General features: G+C 42.2%; 1 protein-coding gene across 2 annotated transcripts in view; it reads left to right on the top strand.

The window, feature by feature from the left end:
* The window catches only part of TFEB (transcription factor EB), a 68,113-nt gene extending 60,445 nt beyond the window's left edge, over positions 1 to 7,668 (top strand). For both annotated transcript variants that reach the window (XM_083618046.1, XM_083618047.1), the window contains exon 10: positions 308 to 7,668. In XM_083618046.1, the coding sequence (XP_083474172.1) occupies positions 308 to 763 (456 nt within the window). In that variant the 3' untranslated portion in view covers positions 764 to 7,668. The remainder of the gene's footprint in view (positions 1 to 307) is intronic.
* The last annotated feature ends 11,300 nt before the right edge of the window (positions 7,669 to 18,968 follow it).

Here is an 18,968-nt window from a genome sequence, read left to right as displayed (position 1 = left end):
TCGCACCTCCTAAATCTCTTACGTGCATATAGCAACTGCCTTCCTTTTACCCATTCATTCCTTCAACCATCACTTTCCTCATCCCTACCCCCGTTCCAGTTGGTAGCCCTGTCTCATAATCATGTGCTCAGGGAATAGATGAAAGAGGTTCTCAACCTTGGCTGCAAAGCTGATTCTTATTGTGGCCTTCACCCACGTGAAAGCATTACTGCCATTAGTAATGCCTATTGGAACTTTGGGTGGGTGGAGATCTTGTTGCTTGCTCACCTGTTGGACTGTTGTCATGTTTGTGTGCCTTGTCCTAAAGGAGCTGGAGATGCAGGCCCGAGTCCATGGCCTTCCAACTGCTTCACCTTCTGGCTTGAACATGGCTGAACTCGCTCAGCAAGTTGTGAAGCAAGAAACCCCTGGAGAAGAGGACACAACAGAGATCCAGCCGCCACCACAGCCACCACTCCACCCTGAGCAGGAGGCTCAGCAGCACCAGCCTCACTTTGCTCCTCCTCAGTCCCCTTACCACCAGCTGGACTTCACTCACGGCCTGAGCTTTGACGACAACTCGAGAGGCTTCCACGACCCTCTGGATCCCAGCCAAAACGTCTCCTTCCCTTCCCTGTCCAAGAAGGAGCTGGACTTGATGCTGATGGAGGATACCATGCTGCCCATGGCGTCTGACCCCTTGTTCTCTGCCGTGTCCCCGGAGGCTTCAAAGGCTAGCAGTCGCAGAAGCAGCTTCAGCATGGAGGACACAGATATGCTGTGATGAGAAGCTTCTAAGGCAGAAAAGACTTGGAGTCAAAATATTGTTTGTTTTCTGAAGATTCGTCCCTCTGCCTTATGCCTGCAGGCTTACACAAAGGGCATATGAGACTGAACAGAGATGCCTCCTGAACTAGGAGATTGTGTTTGTGTGCGCGCGTGGGGTAGGAATTGCTCTGCACAAAGCTCACCCCAGCTCTTGGAATGTTACCCCCAAGTTTCTCTTCTGCCTTGATTTGCCAAACACCCCCCCACCCCCAAGCAGCCTTGCCTCCTCTGCCGTGACCACGGGATGATCATGGTTTTCTTATGGCCCCTTTATGGCCTTTCAGATCCCTGCAGGTGTATCTCAGGGCCCTGTGCCTTTAATACTACGTGTCCTGCAGATCCAGTTTGAGCATTTATGCAACAATGTGATTTTAGTGTTGACGGCTGGGTGGCAGCTTGTCCTGTTTGAGAAGCAGCTTTAACCAAGGCTTGGTGCTAATCTCTTTTTCTTCTTGAGGACTAGCACATCCCTTAAGCCTCACTGTGCCCCCCGTTCCTTTTTAGTCACCGCCTTATGAGAAACTGTTTTTTCTTAAAGGTGGGATATAAGTTCGCTAAATAAATAAAACTCCTGTCGTCATGCTGACTCCCATATTGGGGCTCCTTTCCTTATACAGTGGTAACTCTGGTTGTGCATGCTCCGCTACGAGCTCTGCTAACCCAGAAGTAGCCGCTCCTGGTTGCAAACTTTGCCCCAGGTTGCGAGTGGAAATCGCGCGCCAGGGGCGCCATTAGCAAAAGTGCGCCTCAGGTTGAGAACTGTTTCCAGTTGTCAACGGACCTCCGAAATGGATTCCGTTCATAACCAGAGGTACCACTGTACAGGGCAGGGATATCCAGTAGACCCTGCAAGATGGTGTGGTGCTACCACTTAGCAGTGTGGTGCGATGGGTGGTGATTTTGTATCAATTCTTTGGAGAGATGGAAGGATAATGTGATTGCTCTTGCAGAGCTTTTGCTAAAGTCAGAAGCCCAAGTGGGATAATGGCAGCCTTAATTAACTTTTTGACGGCTTTCAAAATGCACACTCCATTAGATTTCGATTAGACCTTTAGTCTGAGTTGTCCAAAGCTCGGCCTGTTGATGGCTAATTTTGGCTTGTGTCCATCCTCCATTTTAATCTTTTTGACTGTCATCCTGGGTAGCCCTATGGAGTGCATGTGTGCACCTTGATATATTTCAAACTATTGCCATCATTCACCTAGCAAAATGGGTAAGCTGTCCTTCCATTTAAAACCACTGCTAGCTGTAGAAAATTTTTTTTGCAAAGTATCTCCAGCTGCATGTTTGCTTTCCCACCACCACCCATGTGTATGGTAGTTGAGGACTGAGGCCACAGCCTATCAATCTAGGTGGCAGCAGCTCAATCTGTGGCCCCTTCATGCTGGATGCCATACATCAGTAACTTTGCTACAAATGAATACATTTTTTTAGAACCTTACAAATTCCATCCCGTGTCCCTAAGCCCTCCTTGTCCCTGAAAGGAGCTCAAAGAATCTTCCTTTGCACCAGTTTGATTAAGCTTCTTCAGCTAAGCTAGTGCAAACTCTAGTGTGGTTCTGAGCGCATTTGTTTTAAACTGATTTTAATATTGTATTTTTAAATTGCTGTAACCTGCCCTGGGACCTTATGGCAAAGGGCGAGTAAGAAATCAAATTAATCATAATAATAACAATACATACATACATTCACTTATGCCTCTTTATTTTCGAATGTATGTGTCACTCTCCCACTACATAGGCGCACAAATGTTTGGTGCGCCTATTTCCAGTAACAACTGCAAATCAAAATGCCATGAAAAGCTGCTATTATTTGTGGCCTGCTACTTTTAAGTGGTTAACACAAGTGGTAGTTTGCACATGGACTTATATTCGTGGTGGGGAACACCCCAAGCATACACAACTCTCCTGACCTTGCATTTCCTATCCTGGACACCCTCTTATACAATTCAAATCAAGATGGAGACATTGCAGCAAGGAATCTTCTCCCCCCCCCATTGTCAAACAATGTATGAATGATAAATTCTATCAGTTCTGAAGGTCTGTGCCTTGGTTTACTTCACAGCTTTATTTGAGTGTTTTGGCAACTGCTATCTCCTAGAACTGATAAGATCACCAGCTGTTTCTTTTTGCAGCCTAAGTTCTCTGCACCTCACTCTTCCAGGCAGTCTTGGGCAGGTCTCAGAGTAACTAGATTTTATGCCTACCACCAGTGCTTCAATGTCTCAGGGCATTTTGGTCAGGGCTCAATAATCCTTCCAGTCACTTAGGAATTGTGGTGCTTTGCAGGTCCAGCCCATTAGTGCCTGACATTATCTGTCCTTGACCAGCCCCTGGTAGCTGTGGCTGAATTGTCTGCTCTACATTTCTTCAGCCTCACTGGTAACCCAGGAAGTTCAAAAGAAGCAAGGACCTCCTTTCTGACTGCTTGGCACCTTGTATGTTGCATCACATGAAAATCCTCTATTGCACTGCGAGCTGCTTCACGTGTACGTTGCACAGAGACTTGGCCTGATGTTTTTGGCAAGAGCAATATGCTTGGTGGTGCTTGAATGTAAGTAATTACAGATGGATCAATGTTCAGTGGCCTTAGGGTAGATTGCTGCCACAGGGCTTGTAAGCATGGGTCTGAGCACTTTGCCTTCGTCCCTTTCCCTCGGAAAACCTGCTCTTTAACACTAAATTGGAACAAACAGCAATCTGTGGAAGACCTGGTTGATGTTTGTTCTGATTCTGTGCTAAAGCATGGGTTTTCCCTGGGGGGAAAGTGGCAGGGCAAAAGGAATCATGGATGAGCCTCTAGTGTCACCAAGCCTGTGAAGTTAGGAGACTTTGGCTCCAACTGAATCTCAGTTCCTTGGTTAAGTTGCTCCGTGTGTGATAGAGATATTTTGGAGAAGCAAGTGGAAAAATCTAGTCACATGGGGACAGGGACATGTTGTGTTTGTGAGCCTGGGGAAGTGTCAAGTGATACTGTTCAGATTATTACATTTAGCTTCTTAAGTCTGCTCTTGCAGTGTGCATGCCTTGATGGTATCTAGAATCTGCTTCTCATTTTGGATCTATGGAGAAAGGAAGCTCTGACTTCTTCTCAGAATGCTTATTGACATATTTAGAGAGCCCATGGTTCAGTGGAAGAGCTTGTGCTTTGCATGCAAAAGATCCCAAAAGGGTCAAGTAGGAGGTGATGCAAGAGACCTCAGCTTGAGAACTTGAAGAGCCTCCTGCTAGTCAGAGCAGACAAGACTTGAGCTAGATGGACCCAAGTATCTGACCTGATTATATGACAACTTCCTCTATTAAACAACTGAGGAAAAACCCGAACGAAAGGGAACTAACTTTAGCATTTCAGGTAAAAGCTTCCTTTTTCTCTGAAACATGTTTTTTTGGTAGAGATTTCAATTCCATAACCATGAGCCATCTGCCAAAGAGCCATCAGCATATTCCTTTCAGACAAAGCAGTGCCTTCAGTCTCCTGTGCTTCTATAGTTTTGTAGGGTCTTTCTGCACAATCGGTCAAACAAAGTCCTAGCTGTATATTTAGCTATTTATGATGCTCTTGCAAGTCCTCCCCACTCATTTTCTTACAATGTTCCATCTGCGCACTCTAGGAATGAGGGAGGTAGACATATGTAGGAGAGGGAAAGGACACAACATCCAAAGATTATTTTTTTAAAAACTCAGCTAAACAAAATAATGGTGTGTAGCCTTTCCGGGATTTGCTACTTTTTTAAAAAAAAATGGTTAGGTGACTACCCACTTGCTGGAGCTGTACAGCAAGGGATTGTACAGCCTTCAAAGAGTGAAAATAATAAACAACCCAAAAATTCACAAATTGGTGTCTGCTTGGAGGGAGAGTAAATCACTAGTCAGTCATCACTTATCCAGTAGAAGCATGTGACATGCTTGCAAGCAGATTCCATGCAGCAGATGCGCTGTTGAGGGAAGGTGGTACTTCTTTCTCCAATCTACCTGCTGAATTTTATCTGCAGCAAAATTCAGGTGGGGAGTATGTGGCTCTGCCTCCAGCAGATTGGAATATTTCAAAAATGAGGAATTTGGTAAAGCCACTTAGACAACTCAGCTCCAAGTTCATCCAGGGCTTGTTTTAGTGTTTTCAGTGCCACAGCAATGAGCATTTTGTATCACTGAGGTATCTGTATTCTGAAAGCATTGCAATCCTTTTGTGACAAAGCACCTTCTGCAAACGCATGCAGTGTCACAGTTTTGTGCCACAGTAACCCATTTAAAACTGATCTGTTTGTTTTCCAATTCACTTCTGTTGCTTCTCAGTCAGAAGAACAGAAGATTTAAGGCTATGTGAACATCTGGGCAAGAAAACTGAGCAGATTTTCATCAACAGATTATGTAGGACAGTGGTTCCCAATTACCCAAATACTATGGATCCCCTACTTTGAAATTTTTAATATCTCTGTGGTAGTTTTTGTTATGTGGATGGTGCTGCAGACCCCTGCACGGGTTATGTGGACTCCCTGGGGTCCGTGGACCACCAATTGGCAACCACTGATGTAGGAGATGCACTTTCCTCTGCCCACAGCAACCACAGCCTTACAAGGTTACACTAGTATCATGGTACACATCTTGGAAGATGCTTGTGACATAATTGCAACCAACACAATTCTGTCTTCTTCCTACAAATGCAATGCTATTTTATTTTCCTCCGTTTAAATGTATTTTTCTTCAAAGGTCTAGCAGTGGAACAAGCACATTTCCCCACCCCCCACCCCACTTTTTTTTTTTAAAAAAAAACATCATTCCCCACAATAAGGCAACTGCTCCTGCTTTGCCCATAAAGGAGGATATGGATTATAGAGCCTAGTGGTGCTGGACTAGGGCTTGTGCTGCTTTGGTAATTAACGTAGCAAGTATTGATTTAGTCATCCAGAAGAACATACCTAGACATGCAGCCATGTGAGACCAAAACCAATCGGACTTGATTTTGCACCATAGTGCATTTTGCAAAGTTGGAATATTTTTATCATAAAATATATATTCGGCAGATTTCCTAAAGAGGAATTTGGTAGAACCAAGGATGGTCTGGATGACAACCTAGGGCAGCCTTCATTAACCTGGTGCTCTCCAGATGTTTTGGATCCCAATTCCCAGCCAGCCAGCCAGCCAATATGGCTGTGCTAGTTGGGGCTGCTGCGAGTTGTAGTCCAAAACACCAGGTTAGGGAAGACTGGCCTAGACTTTCATGAACCACCCCACCCCACTTTCCGTTGTTCTTTGCTAACATATGTACGGTAGTTCCATAACTATTGGTTTATTTCAAGTATCTGTGGAAGGATAGCGGGCATTAGACGTAGGCCCTTTGAGACACAGTTTGTACACTGTTGGACTAGAAAGTATTGTGAACTCCTGCCAAAGGCCAATGGGTGTGCAAGCTGTGTTATCGGCAGTAAAATGTATGGCAACTTGAATGCAAGCGTTCAGTGCATGTTGTGAGTTTGAGGGGGAATTTTGAAAATGCAGGTGATGTTAGAAACCCTGTTTGGGGGCAAAAGGAGAGCATAAGGTTGGGTTGGTGCTTTACAATCAATTGTAAATGTATTAAGCATGTAATAATATGTATTAAGAAAAAGCTTCCGTTTGTACAAAGACTATATTGGAAGGATCTGCAGAATTATAGCGCAGATACCTGGAAAAGACTGAGTGGGGGAGGAATAGAGAAAATGACTTATTGGAAGGTTCTTTCTCAATTCATTATATTACATGTTAGAACTCTCATGTTCATGAAGTGCTTCTGCAGAGACAGAATGCGGTTATTACATGCATTATGCAGTGTGCTTGATTTACAAGATATAGGTATAGGATGTGAATGTAATATTTGTTCAAAAAGCCTGTGGTTTTCAGCCTCTTTTCTTCTCAGGATTTTAAACTATGGCATATTTGTATTTCTTCCTTATCTGGGACAGAAAAATCATGTTATCTGCAAAACTAGAGCTTAAAAAAACAACAACCCCAGTCTAACAGCACAATCCTGAGCCCGTTTACTCAGATGTAAGTCCCCTTAAGTCCAATGGGATATACTTCCAAATAAGTATGCATAGGCTTGCACAATCTAACAGTGCAACACTATGCCTGTTTATTGATAAACCCCACTGTGCTCATTGAGGCTTGCTCCTAGGTATGTGTGCACAGGATTGTAGCTTTAATGTCTGATCTGTTTGTAATCTTCAACTCAACATGATCCAGTAGGCTTTGAAAAACATGTGAATTTGGAGATAGAAGCCAGAATGTTTTCTCCCCCCCCCAAAAAAAATAATCTAGCAGTTTTTTTGATGCCTCAGCTTGCAAATAAGATCAGTCTCAAGCAACTGAAAGGGACCTAATTTTCACAAAGTATTGTACTCATAAGTTCCTTTCTTACAAATATTAGACTATTGAGATGTCTCATGCTAGGTACTTGAAATCAGTGGTCACATTTCTTTAAACTTTGGGGGGCAAAGATTTTTATATGTTCTCTTTACCTTCGTTTCTACATGCTAGTATATGCCATAGCACAGCATGCTTTGTTGACTTATATGGTGAAGTTGTGTATACTGTATACACAGCAAGGATTAATTATAAACTATGAAGTATATATTATATATGGCTCCCCACTGGAACAGATAAAAGGTACTTTACCAAAATCTCTTCCAGTGTGAGAAGTGAGGGGCTGGCCTTTTTTGAGAATTAGTCACAAATTTTTAAAAGAATGTTGTTTTTAATAAAACAAAGAAAAAGAAAAATGCACCACGCTCTGATTCTGAAATGTTACTACTGTTTTATAAATAAATGTATAAAATAATGGACTGGAACAGAGGAAAAAAAATCATTAAAATTTATTTATTTACAATCGATTGAGAACATCTGATTCTTTTGGGATACAAGGGAGCACACTAAAGTATTTCAATAGGAACTGCCACGCTATAGTGATTATAGAAGTGGCACATTCAATGTACAGTAGTTTAGGGAGGGTGAAGCCTTTTGAGAAAGACTGTCTTCAAAATAGCGCAGAAGAAACAAACTAATTACAAAAACTGGAGACGCGGGGATCTACTTTCCATCCACTTCACCAGATGTAGCTTTCAGAGAGGAAGACTTCAAGCCTTTTCAGGGCGGAGTGGGACAAAATTGCAATATGCAATTTGCAAGGTGATGCTATCTTTGATGCTACAGGTAAACCATTTCCCTTGCAAATCTGGAAACTTGCATGGATTTATACTCTTTAAACAAATTGTGCTTGAGGATTAAGAGCACAAGGTGGTGCTGTTGGCATGGCTGTCCCAGAGCTTTAAAACTCCCGTCTGGCAGATCTGTGGCTTACCTTTCATGCACAAATGAACATAACTTTGTCATACTTTATGGCATGCGAAACTGACAAGTTTATCTATGCACGCCCATGAATAGCAAGCAGTGTGGAAAGAGGGATTTAAATTTGTTTTGTGTACAGTTAGTCCAACTGGTTATGTGCTACATTTCCTATTGCTTCCCACCCCCATTCAATTTTAATATTTGAGCCCAAATCCCATTAAATATGTGTAGTTTTAAGGGTCAGAATGGGGAAGAAACACACAATATTTGTTAATACCTTGCTGTTTGAGATCTGGTAGTACCAGTTGGCTTCCTGACTTTCATTTCTAAAGAATATGATGTAAGGCACTTAAATTTGATGCAATATTGTGATGTAAGGCACCTAAATGTTCTGGACTTTAATAAAATCATGCTATCTGCAGCTTTACTGTCTAAAGGGAGACAGGGAGGATAACATAAAACTAGTATAGTGAAGAGACTGGGCTATGATCAGGAAATCCCAGTCTGAATCTCATCTCGGACCTCTGATATGAAATTATTCTGCTTGCTCCTACTGGTGACCTTGTGGCTTTTCTCTATATCTCTGCATGGGTAGCTACTTATCCAGGCTGTCCTAAGGCCCAATTGGCTGCTTCCATTACACCATACCCGATGGGACCTGCAGAAGTAGTAGTGGATTCACTTGTCATCAGTGATGATAAAGTGCAGGTGCAGGGAACCTTTGGCCCTCCAGAAGTCGCTGAACAACAACTCTGATCACCCATTGCCATTGGCCATGCTCTGCTGGGGCTAATGGGAAGCCCAACACACATCCCCAAACAGTGGAATGAAAGACTGGAGCCACCTGTTTAATGTGGTTGAAATGGCAGTTCATTCAGTGGTTATGGAACTAGTAACACTTGAAAAACCCTGATCATTGAGGTACAGAAGAAATCTATATACTTTCTATCTTTCCCTGTGACATAAGGAAACAGCAATACTGGGCATTGGAGATCAATACATGATTTTCTCCTGCATCTGTGGGGCATGGAGGGGGTAGAGTTTGAGGTGCCACTCCCACCAAAGCCCACAATACATAAATGTTGACGTTTCTCATTCACTTACCAGAAGGTCTCTTTTTGATATCATTCCCCTAACCTAGTACATCCTTCCAGCTCACCAGCTCATAATATTGCAGTTGGCCAGCTATATTTCCTATGTGTTTTAGGTGATGGATATTCTAGAGGGCATCATTTTCATCAGGTTTTCCTGGGGGGGGGGGGTAGAAGGTTTCAGCGTGAGTGAGAGAGAGATGAAACATTCAGTGTGCACTTAAGGATATACCGACAATTAAATTGCAAGTAAACAAACAACCCAAGTGTGTTTTAAGAGCATTAATTGCCCCCTTCTAATGATCAGAGCTATAGCTCCCCTGGGGAATAATCTCACTTAGCTTGAAGTGCAAGAGAAGCCTTCCACTCTCTAAATGGCATCTCTGGGTATTCCCTTTAGTATAAAAGGGTAGAAAGCCATTTAAATCAAACAGATTTCTGCTGCGACGGAATGAATATCTCTGTTACTCCTCTATTAGTAAAGTAGGGGTCCTCCACGCTGATATGCAGGGAACCAACATAGCAATGCAGGGGGTGGGAGGTCTCTTCAGATAGGAGGGCAGGAAAATCTTGCTTTAATAAAGTCCTCAGCCAAACTGTTGATGCAAACTCACAAGCACAATTAATGATTAGTCTCCCACCCCCTAAGTGCAAACCTGGCAAAAGAAAATGGTCACAGGTTCAGTAAATGGAGCATAGTGCTACATCCTTAGTGTAGTGTTTCCAGCTTGAGTTTAACATATGAGGTCCCAAAGACACGTCGATTTAACATCAGACAGTTCTTCTGCGGCCCCTCATAAGCTGCCTTCTGCTCTCATGGCATTTGCTACTACTGCCCTTAATATGATTGTCTCATCGCCAGTCTTGTCAGAACATAAGCTAATCACATCACTCCACGTGACTCAGAGATGGCAGCTCAAGTGGTTGTTGAGTAAAGAGTTGACTGAGGACCCTTCTCAGTGCGGGACTGATCTGGCTAAAGACTCCTTCATTATCCTCTTTGTAATTGATTTGGCTGTGCAGGGTGGGGTCTTGGCAGCAGCTACTTTAGAAGTTTTAACCACTATTGCCTGTTTTCCTAACCAATCCACACAAGTCTTGCGATTGGCACCAGAATTAAAAGGTGCCAAATTTAAGCCCCCACTTGCCAAGGAACAAGTGTGAGTGCACTTTAAGGCTCCTGATTGCTCCTTTGCAGCCACAGCTTTACCTGCCCTACATCTGAGGTGGAAAGCTGGAATAATAATAAAAAAATGTTGTATGTAAATATGCATGTATTTTAAATTTTGAAGCGGACTTTTACCAGGAATTCGGTGTTTGCAGAGGGAGCCACCTAGTGGATGCTATGTGCATTGGCTGTCCCTTTAGTTCTGGAATATGACAGCAAGAGTCTTGATTTTGACACTAAAGTTAATTGCAACAGTTGCGACCTGCGAGTAATAGTGATGTTGTGCAATGTCACAAATGCTTGCTTACAGCGGACCCTCCATACGGTTACACTTACCCTTTCAGTCTCAATTTGTGGAGGATGAGAACAGCAGACACCCCACGTTGCCCTTTATTGCCATATGAAGGTTCATTCCTTACTGTATTGCTAGAGAAATCTTCCTGCCTCTTTATGTAGGTTTGCAATGTGTGTGTGTGTGGAATGGTGGGGTGAAGTTGCAGTGGAGGCTAGTCTGTGGTAGAAGCAATGTGGAGAGGTTGCAATGGGGCATTGTCCCCCACAACTTCCCATGCTGGGATGGAGTCTAGCAACAACTGGAGGCCCGTTATGCTGCAAAATTATGTAAAAAGTGGGCTCAACTATTTATTTTAATACCTTTAAAGAACGGCTGTTATTCCAATGGGTGTAAGAGCACAGCCAGTGCTTTTCTTCTTCTTCCAGGGGGTACACAGTACCTGCACCTCTTTTCTGTTGTTGTTAAAAACAACAGAACTTACTCTAACAACTTCATGGTGAGTACCAGCAGCTATTTTTTCTATAAAAGTACAGCCATCATACTGTTGAACCAAAATGATCTTCTCCTTCTCTTCATCCCTCTCCTCAGCAAAGACCCACACACTCTGAAGGGTATGCGACACATGCATGGCTCCTCAGGTAGTTTCCTATCTGAATTGTTTGTGTCAGAAATGTACCTACCACCTTCCCTGAGGGTTTAATTACTGAGCCAGGCAGCTAATCAGAGGTCTGCAGCTGAAAAGGTGTCGTCATGGTTACAGGCTACCTAGGCTCACTCACAAGTCCTCTGACTTACATACTTTAGTTTTAAACTTCCCATGTCCTCAGTTCACCGTTCCCATTTGTGCCCTTCCAACATGATGCTTGGAAGGGCACAAATCATGTTGGAAGGGCACAAATGGGAACGGTGAACTGAGGACATGGGAAGTTTAAAACTAAAGTATGTAAGTCATTGCTTTGGGCCCCCATCTGCACTATACGTTTAAAGTAGTATCGTAACACTTCAAACATCCATGGTTTCTGACAAAGAATCCTGGGAATTGTGTTTTGTTATGGTTGCCGAGAGTTGTTAAGAAACATCTATTCCCAGTACAGAGCTTACAGTTCCCAGCATTCCCTGAGAAGAGGCTTTGGTTGTTAAGCCACTCTGGGAATTGTGTGGAGGTGCTATGCGATATTTGAGAGCTCCTCATTCTTTATCTCTCTTACATGAGATAAACGAAGAGGGAGAAATTTCAGGACAGTGAGACGAGAAAGGCACTGGAAGGGGAAAGGTGACCATTTTAAACCCTGGCAAAAGTTTTGAGTAAAGTTTGAGTAAAGCAGGGGTGGCTGTGGAGAGGCAATGGGATGCTCCTTCACAGCCGCCACTGTCGTCATTCAGAACAAGCACTGGCTCCTCCTGCCCAAGCTCAGCAGCAGAGGCACTGACAGGGGAAATAGGGCCATTCTTGGCTCAAACCAGAAGCCGGGATAGCTTTTGTAATTCCAGGACTGTCCCTCGAATTCTGTTCTGTTATTGGCTAGTTGGCCTCCCATGGAATTTGGAAACAGCTGAGTTAGATTCTCTGCTCTGCAAAGGATTCCCTGTCAAACTTCATATATGCGCTATACTAAATTAGTGAGGACCAGGTTAAGTATCAGAAATGGAAGAACATTTTCCATCTTTCTGGTTTCATGGCAACACACTGAAGATCTGTTGGGATATGTGGAACATATTAAAACTTCTTTATTTCTGTGTGCATTTCTATTTTATTCAAAAGGTGGTTTGGGTTGTTTAAACACTATTGTAAGGCCAGCAGTGCGCTGATCTGCATGCTCTGCCATACTCAGCACAGTTCTAAAGTTTAAAGTGATGGCATTCATTTCTAGAAATGCCCCTTTCACACATGTGCTGAGGCGAACCATGTCCAGGGAACTGTGTCAGTTTCCTATGAAAAGATGCAGTTACATCTCAGATTGTTCAGCTGCAACAAAGCCCCTAAAATAGACTCATCAGGATGTGGGCAAAAAATTACCAAGACTAATCTTGGAAACTTTATTAAAAAGAAAAGGAGAGTGAAAAGAGAGAGTTCAGACACTTAAGGAAAAAAAAAACCCTCATCCTGATTTATCTGGGGAGTGTGAACACTAAATAGAGAACAACGCCTGAAGTGTGAATTATTTCCTATATTAACACAGAGGAAAAACTGATAGCCTTTTCATGTCAGGAGAATAGCAAGGAGGGGAGGAGGGGAAGAATGACATTGTTCAATCTCAGGGTTTGCTCACTCTTTATCAGGCGGAGATCAAAATTTATTCCCAGGATGAGGCCTGCGGCCTGGCTGAGGCCCTAGAGATTTTTAAGGGCCTAATTAAGAAAACAGGATGAAAATGGTGAAATAAGAGGCCAATTTACTTCTTGCAGAATAGGGAGATCAAATCAACTTATGAGCAATTAATGTGCACAAGGAGAGAATAAAAGAATGCTGGGAGATGGTAGAGGGCCTCATTTTAATGACATGCTCTGGTGTTGGTATAGAGGATTACTCTGAAGGTCAGATGTAGATTGAAACGACCTTGCAAATTCTTAACCCTCCTTCCAATTAATAGAACCAACTCAGAAATGCAAAAGACCAATCTAACAGCGCAGGCTTCCCTTTGCGATCAGAAGGGAGAAAGAGAGAACGAAAGGGGTTTCCTTCCGTTAAACAGCTGCCACAAAAGGCAGGGCTTGGAAAGGGCTGTTGATTACAGAATACAAGCCACCCGAAGGGAGGAAATTTGTGTCAAGGCCCTAAGTGGGATATAAAAAGCCAAAAAGGGGTTGCTTGGGGTTGAGATTCTTAATAACTTCCCTGCAGAGTCTGTCACACGTATACGGCACATTAAGATCCCCAACACAGTGTCCTTATCCCCCAGAGAGAGAACAGTGAAGTTAACATTTAGATCATTATTACTTACTTTTTATAGAATGTTCTGAAACTCTCTGCCATGTTACGCTAGGTACTGGCCAAACTGAAAATAAGGTTGTTTCCCCATTTTAAAAAGAATTTAGCTTGGATGCGACGTAGATTTCCTTCCACGAGTTTCCTCCTCTTTACACTGTTGCTTTGTGAAAAGACTTGTTCATGCTATTAAAATAATTACCTTTGAGCCATATATGGGTGTTTTTTTAGGTTTTGTGAAAACTCACATACTGAGAAGAATTAGTTATTTTGTTTAAAGCCACGACACATCCTTTGTTGAAGATGGTTTTGTGTTAGAGCTAAAACTGTGATTCCTTAAAGAAAATAAAAATAAAAAAATCTCAGAATCTCCTTTGCAAATAAGAATGTAGGGGCAGTCTCCCAGTTTATTCTCTGTGCTCAAATATTTAGAAATATTTAATTACTATTTTACAGTATATCTGTTTCTGCCAACATTCTTACTTGATTTCAGTATTTGATATCCAACAGCTGATATGTTGCCATATATGATTCTTGACAGTGCACTATACAGAAAGATCAGTACATTTTTGTAAGCAATTTAGCTTGATAATACAAATTTTTGCAAGCACTTTCCCTTAAGACAATGCATTTTTGTACATTATTTTCACTTAATAGAAATGTTTTTGTGTAAACCTTCCCCTAATACAAATTTCTGTATACATTTTGGGGGTTGAAAAACAACCACAAAATTCAGACAAGTGGGGATCTTTGAAGGATAGTTGTGTTTTCAGTTTCCACTTTGGTTTCTGAAGCATGAATGCTAGACAAGCACATTTCTCTGCCATCCCTGAAATTCCTACATGCAAAAGGGTAGGGATTCTAGACATCATGTTAAACTTATTCCAGTGGACCTTTATAACTGGAACTCAGTTCATTTTAACCATTTATTAACTATTTTTCAATCTATTGAATATTTGTAACCTATTAACTATCTCAGTAGTTCCATCGATTGATTGATTATTCAATTAAATGTTGTCGTGTGTGTGGTGTCTGAGCTATTTATTAACAATAATGTTTCCCCCTGTTAAATAACACAGATAATGAAATAATTTGTTATTGCTAATAGTTTCTCTGAGATGGCTCTGAGATATGTGTACATAGCTTTGAAGTGCCCATGCACTGCTTTGTATCTCCTTGAGTGTACCTACTGGTCAGGTGGCCAGTGATATCAACTGTGGTACTGCCAATATGATTCCCTTCAAAAGATGACCAGTGCTATCAAAGTTGGTGGTTCCAGCCATATGGTTCCCAGTACAGCAATAGGAATGGTGCATAGCCCAGACTAACAAGTGATGATTGCAGTGTTCCAGCTTGTGCTTCCTCCTCTAACTAGGTGCGAAAATCTACTGCTGCACATGCTACCCTATACTGTACCAGGATGATTGGACCCAATCCAAAGACCCATCAAAGCAGCAAAATGGAGCAAGCAATAGATGACTGTGCATTCACAATGCTGCACTCATGAAGCAAAAGCATCTCTTTCTATATAGGCTTCCATGAAGTTCCACTGTGCCATGGGATATTACATATGCAAAGCTGCAACCTTTTGTGTTTCTGTAGCATAGTAGTATGCAGGCTTAGTGGGTTCACTGTGTTGTGATATATAGTTACTGATGTGCATGAAAGGGTTAACCTTAGCTCAGGTTGGCAGTGCAGGTGGAACTTAGTAGGTTCCCTATAGCCTTTTGTTTCCTCATTCTCATTCTCATTCTCTTTTACTTTTGCTTTGTGCTTCCTTGAACAAGTAAGAAGCCATGAAGCCATGGCTCCAGTGAACTGAATCTTTCTAAAAGGAGATTTTTAAGCCTGCATCTTTGCTAATCCAAAGATTACACGATCCCTTTTTAAGTTGTTTGGAACCTGTTTTCATCTTCACTTCACTGCCAGTGGATGGAGATTTGTTGAGTAAAGTATTCACATATTTGCAAAGCTAAGTGTCTGTGATTTATTCTAGCCTAAGTATTTTTTGTGGAAACATTTGTTTAAAGGTGGTTGAGGGCAGATGTAAAATCTAACTAAGTTTTAATGTGCTTGGAGCAGATGTAAAATCTAACTAAGTTTTAATGTGCTTGGAGCGATTGCCATTGTGCTTAACTGGAGAGTAGGAATCTCTCTCCCAAACCTCTCTCTCCAACATACTGTATGTGTTTCCCCTCCCTCCCTCCCTCCCTCCCTCCTTCCCTCCTCTTGAAACAACGGCCTTTGCCACATATGCTTGATGGGCTTTTCTAAGTCTTAAGGTCCTATTTCGTATTTTGTCAATTTATCTTTCAATAAAGATCCGGTCCTATATTTTAGCTTGTCTTTGGAACTTAAGGTGCAGTAGTTAAATGAACCATTACTCTCATAGATAATTGCCAACTATAAGTAGTTGATATACTCTCCGGAGCATCTTAAGACACGGGAATCATCAAAATGATTCAGGAAGAAACTTTGGGGACCTGCTGTTTGCCAAAATAGATCTCCGGTACCTCTGCAGTTTATGGCATCCACTATGGATGGGAATAAATGTCCTTCTGTTCTCACTCTTCTCAGCACTTATCTGAGCCTTGCCTTAAGACAAGGTGAACTCACAAGATGTCAAATACCACCTGCTAACCATACTGTATGCTTGTGCTCTCAAGTCTACACAGATGGATTTTAATAGTTTAGTGAATTAGATATACAATCAGAAGCAATGTTAGGTTCCTCTATCCGTACCTTGCTCCGAATCTGCCATTTTACACAATATCTGGTATCTAAGTCTGTATATGGACAAAGCCAAATCTTTATAATGCTGAATGTCTTCTTGTAAAATGGACTGAAAGTTCATTTGTTAATATACTTGTGGCTTCAAAATGTAGGCTTTGGGGGAGGATCCTTGCTTTGACAGATTCCATGCTTTGGTACCCTTACCTGTTCCATGTCCTCTTTGATGGAACTAACAGCTTATGTTTTGCTTGATATGTATTCCATCACTTAAAAGAAGCAGAAGTGCCAACTGAACTGCATGCAACCATGTATAAGATTAGCCCAAAGGCCGTTCTAAAATGGCAGGAATGCTGCCTTGGAAGGGGACAGTTAGGAATAGACGAATGTGGGTGGCTGCCAGGAGGGCATTTAGCTCTCTTTTCTCCAATCATTTCTCAACTCCGGTTCCCCTGTCCAGCAACTTTTCTCCTTATGGTGTTCCAAATTAGAATTAGGTTCGATTGGTATTGACTTTGTATGCTACTTCTGAATGAGAAAATTGTCCTCAGTTGCTCACATGCATACCAATACAGCAATATCAGCTCAATCAAAAAAAGAAAATAGCACACAAAAACATCTGAAGTGCCATGGAGGGGGTGAGCGAATGTGGGGTATATGGAACAGGAAGCAGCAGATAAGGAACTGCTTCCTTTCCTCTTGCTCCTTCCCCATCTTCAAACACATCCTCCTAACATGTCTTTTTTGATTAAAAAAACCCCTGTTGGACTATTCTTATACGTATTTGTATTTGATGTGCAGTTTGGTCCTTATGGCAAATTTACCTGTTTACATTTGTAGAATCCCTGTGATGTAAGTTCCAAAGTGTAATAAGATAAAATATCTGATCAACTTGGCTCAGGCAAAGTTTGTTGAGGATGGAGTGACACTTTAGCTCAGATTGTTTCCCACAGAAATTGAAAGTAGGGAAGAAATGGTTATTCTCATAAGCGAACACAGAAAACAATTCCAGTTGCCTCTCTGCCATCACAGCCCCGAACAGGATTGCTCCTTTTTGGCAGGAGCCACTTCCAACAGGATACGGAAATTGATAGGGACAGATGTCGAGCCTGTTTCCTCTTGGGAGAATAATCCTCCTTGCATCTTGCAAGGAAGGTAGGTGTTAAGGAGAAAGCTTGTATGGAACATACATGACCACAAGAGAGAGCCAGATAGTTACTGGAAATAATTCACTGAGGACTCATAGTGCCTTGATTGATTTTTAACTATGCCACTGCTATTAGAGCTGAACTGAATGGTTGTTGAGACATTTGTATCTGACAGATTTAGTGGATTTGCATTAGTGACAATCTGGACACGAAACTCCTAATTATATGAATTTCAATTGCAAAATGTGAACGGCTAATAATTTTCAAAAGCTGGTCAGAACAAAACAATTGGGAATTTTGCCTTCACTTATTTAGTGATGTGGTCACGGGCTACTGGAAACCCACACCTCTGGAATGAATGCTTCCACAGGAGAATTTCTGGGTGGGTTTTGACCCTGGAGATAAAAGAAAGCAGCTTCAGTTCCAAAGAGCTGATTGATGCCACTGTTGTGGAGTTTTCCACCTTACCTGCTTTTCTTTTAGGAATACTTTAATGCTATAGTGCCACAAAGTGATTCATATTGTTTTGGGGTTTTTTTTGGGGGGGTGGTTTCCCAGCCCCTGTGTTCTAAGCTCAGTCCATGGTTCGTCTGATGGGGAAAGGATAGTTGAAGTACTGGCTTGCACTATTATAGAAAAATCTACAGTACTGGCCAGAATATACAATATAGTACGGTGGTACCTCGGGTTACAAACACCTCAGGTTACAAACACTTCGGGTTACAGACTCCGCCAACCCGGAAGTAGTACCTCAGGTTAAGAACTTTGCCCCAGGATGAGAACAGAAATTGTGCGCTGGCAGCGTGGTGGCAACGGGAGGCCCCATTAGCTAAAGTGGTACCTCAGGTTAAGAATGGTTTCTAACTTGCTGTTGAAATGGAACACGCAGGATGAAACGGTCAAATCAGCAATGATCAAATGGGCACAGGATCTAGGTCATAATATTATGTTTGCTGATTGGGAGCAGTTGTGGACCACCGGTATGAAATTTACGGCATGTATTGCCTTAAAGGAGAACATTATGAAAATGATTTACAGGTGGTACATGACCCCAGTCAAGCTTGCTAAAATTTATCACCTGCCTGACAATAAATGTTGGAAATGTAAAGAAGCTGAGGGAACATTCTTTCACCTCTGGTGGACTTGCCCAAGAGTTAAGGCTTACTGGGAAATGATATATAATGAACTTAAGAAAGTACTTAAAAGTACCTTCCCCAAGAAACCAGAGGCCTTTCTCTTGGGCATAGTTGGCCAATGGGTGCCAAAGAAAGATAGAACATTCTTTATGTATGCAACAACAGCAGCAAGAATACTTTTAGCTAAATATTGGAAGACACAGGATCTACCCACCGTGGAGGAATGGCAGACGCAAGTGATAGACTACATGGAGATGGCTGAAATGACTGGCAGAATCCGTGACCAGGGAGAAGAATCGATGGAACAGGACTGGAAAAAGTTTAAGGACTATCTACAAAAATACTGTA

Source organism: Podarcis filfolensis, assembly GCF_964270895.1.
Source record: "Podarcis filfolensis genome assembly, chromosome: 6".
NCBI lineage: Eukaryota > Metazoa > Chordata > Lepidosauria > Squamata > Lacertidae > Podarcis > Podarcis filfolensis.
Note: the sequence above shows the minus strand (reverse complement) of the source record. Positions and strands in the feature narration are given on the sequence as shown.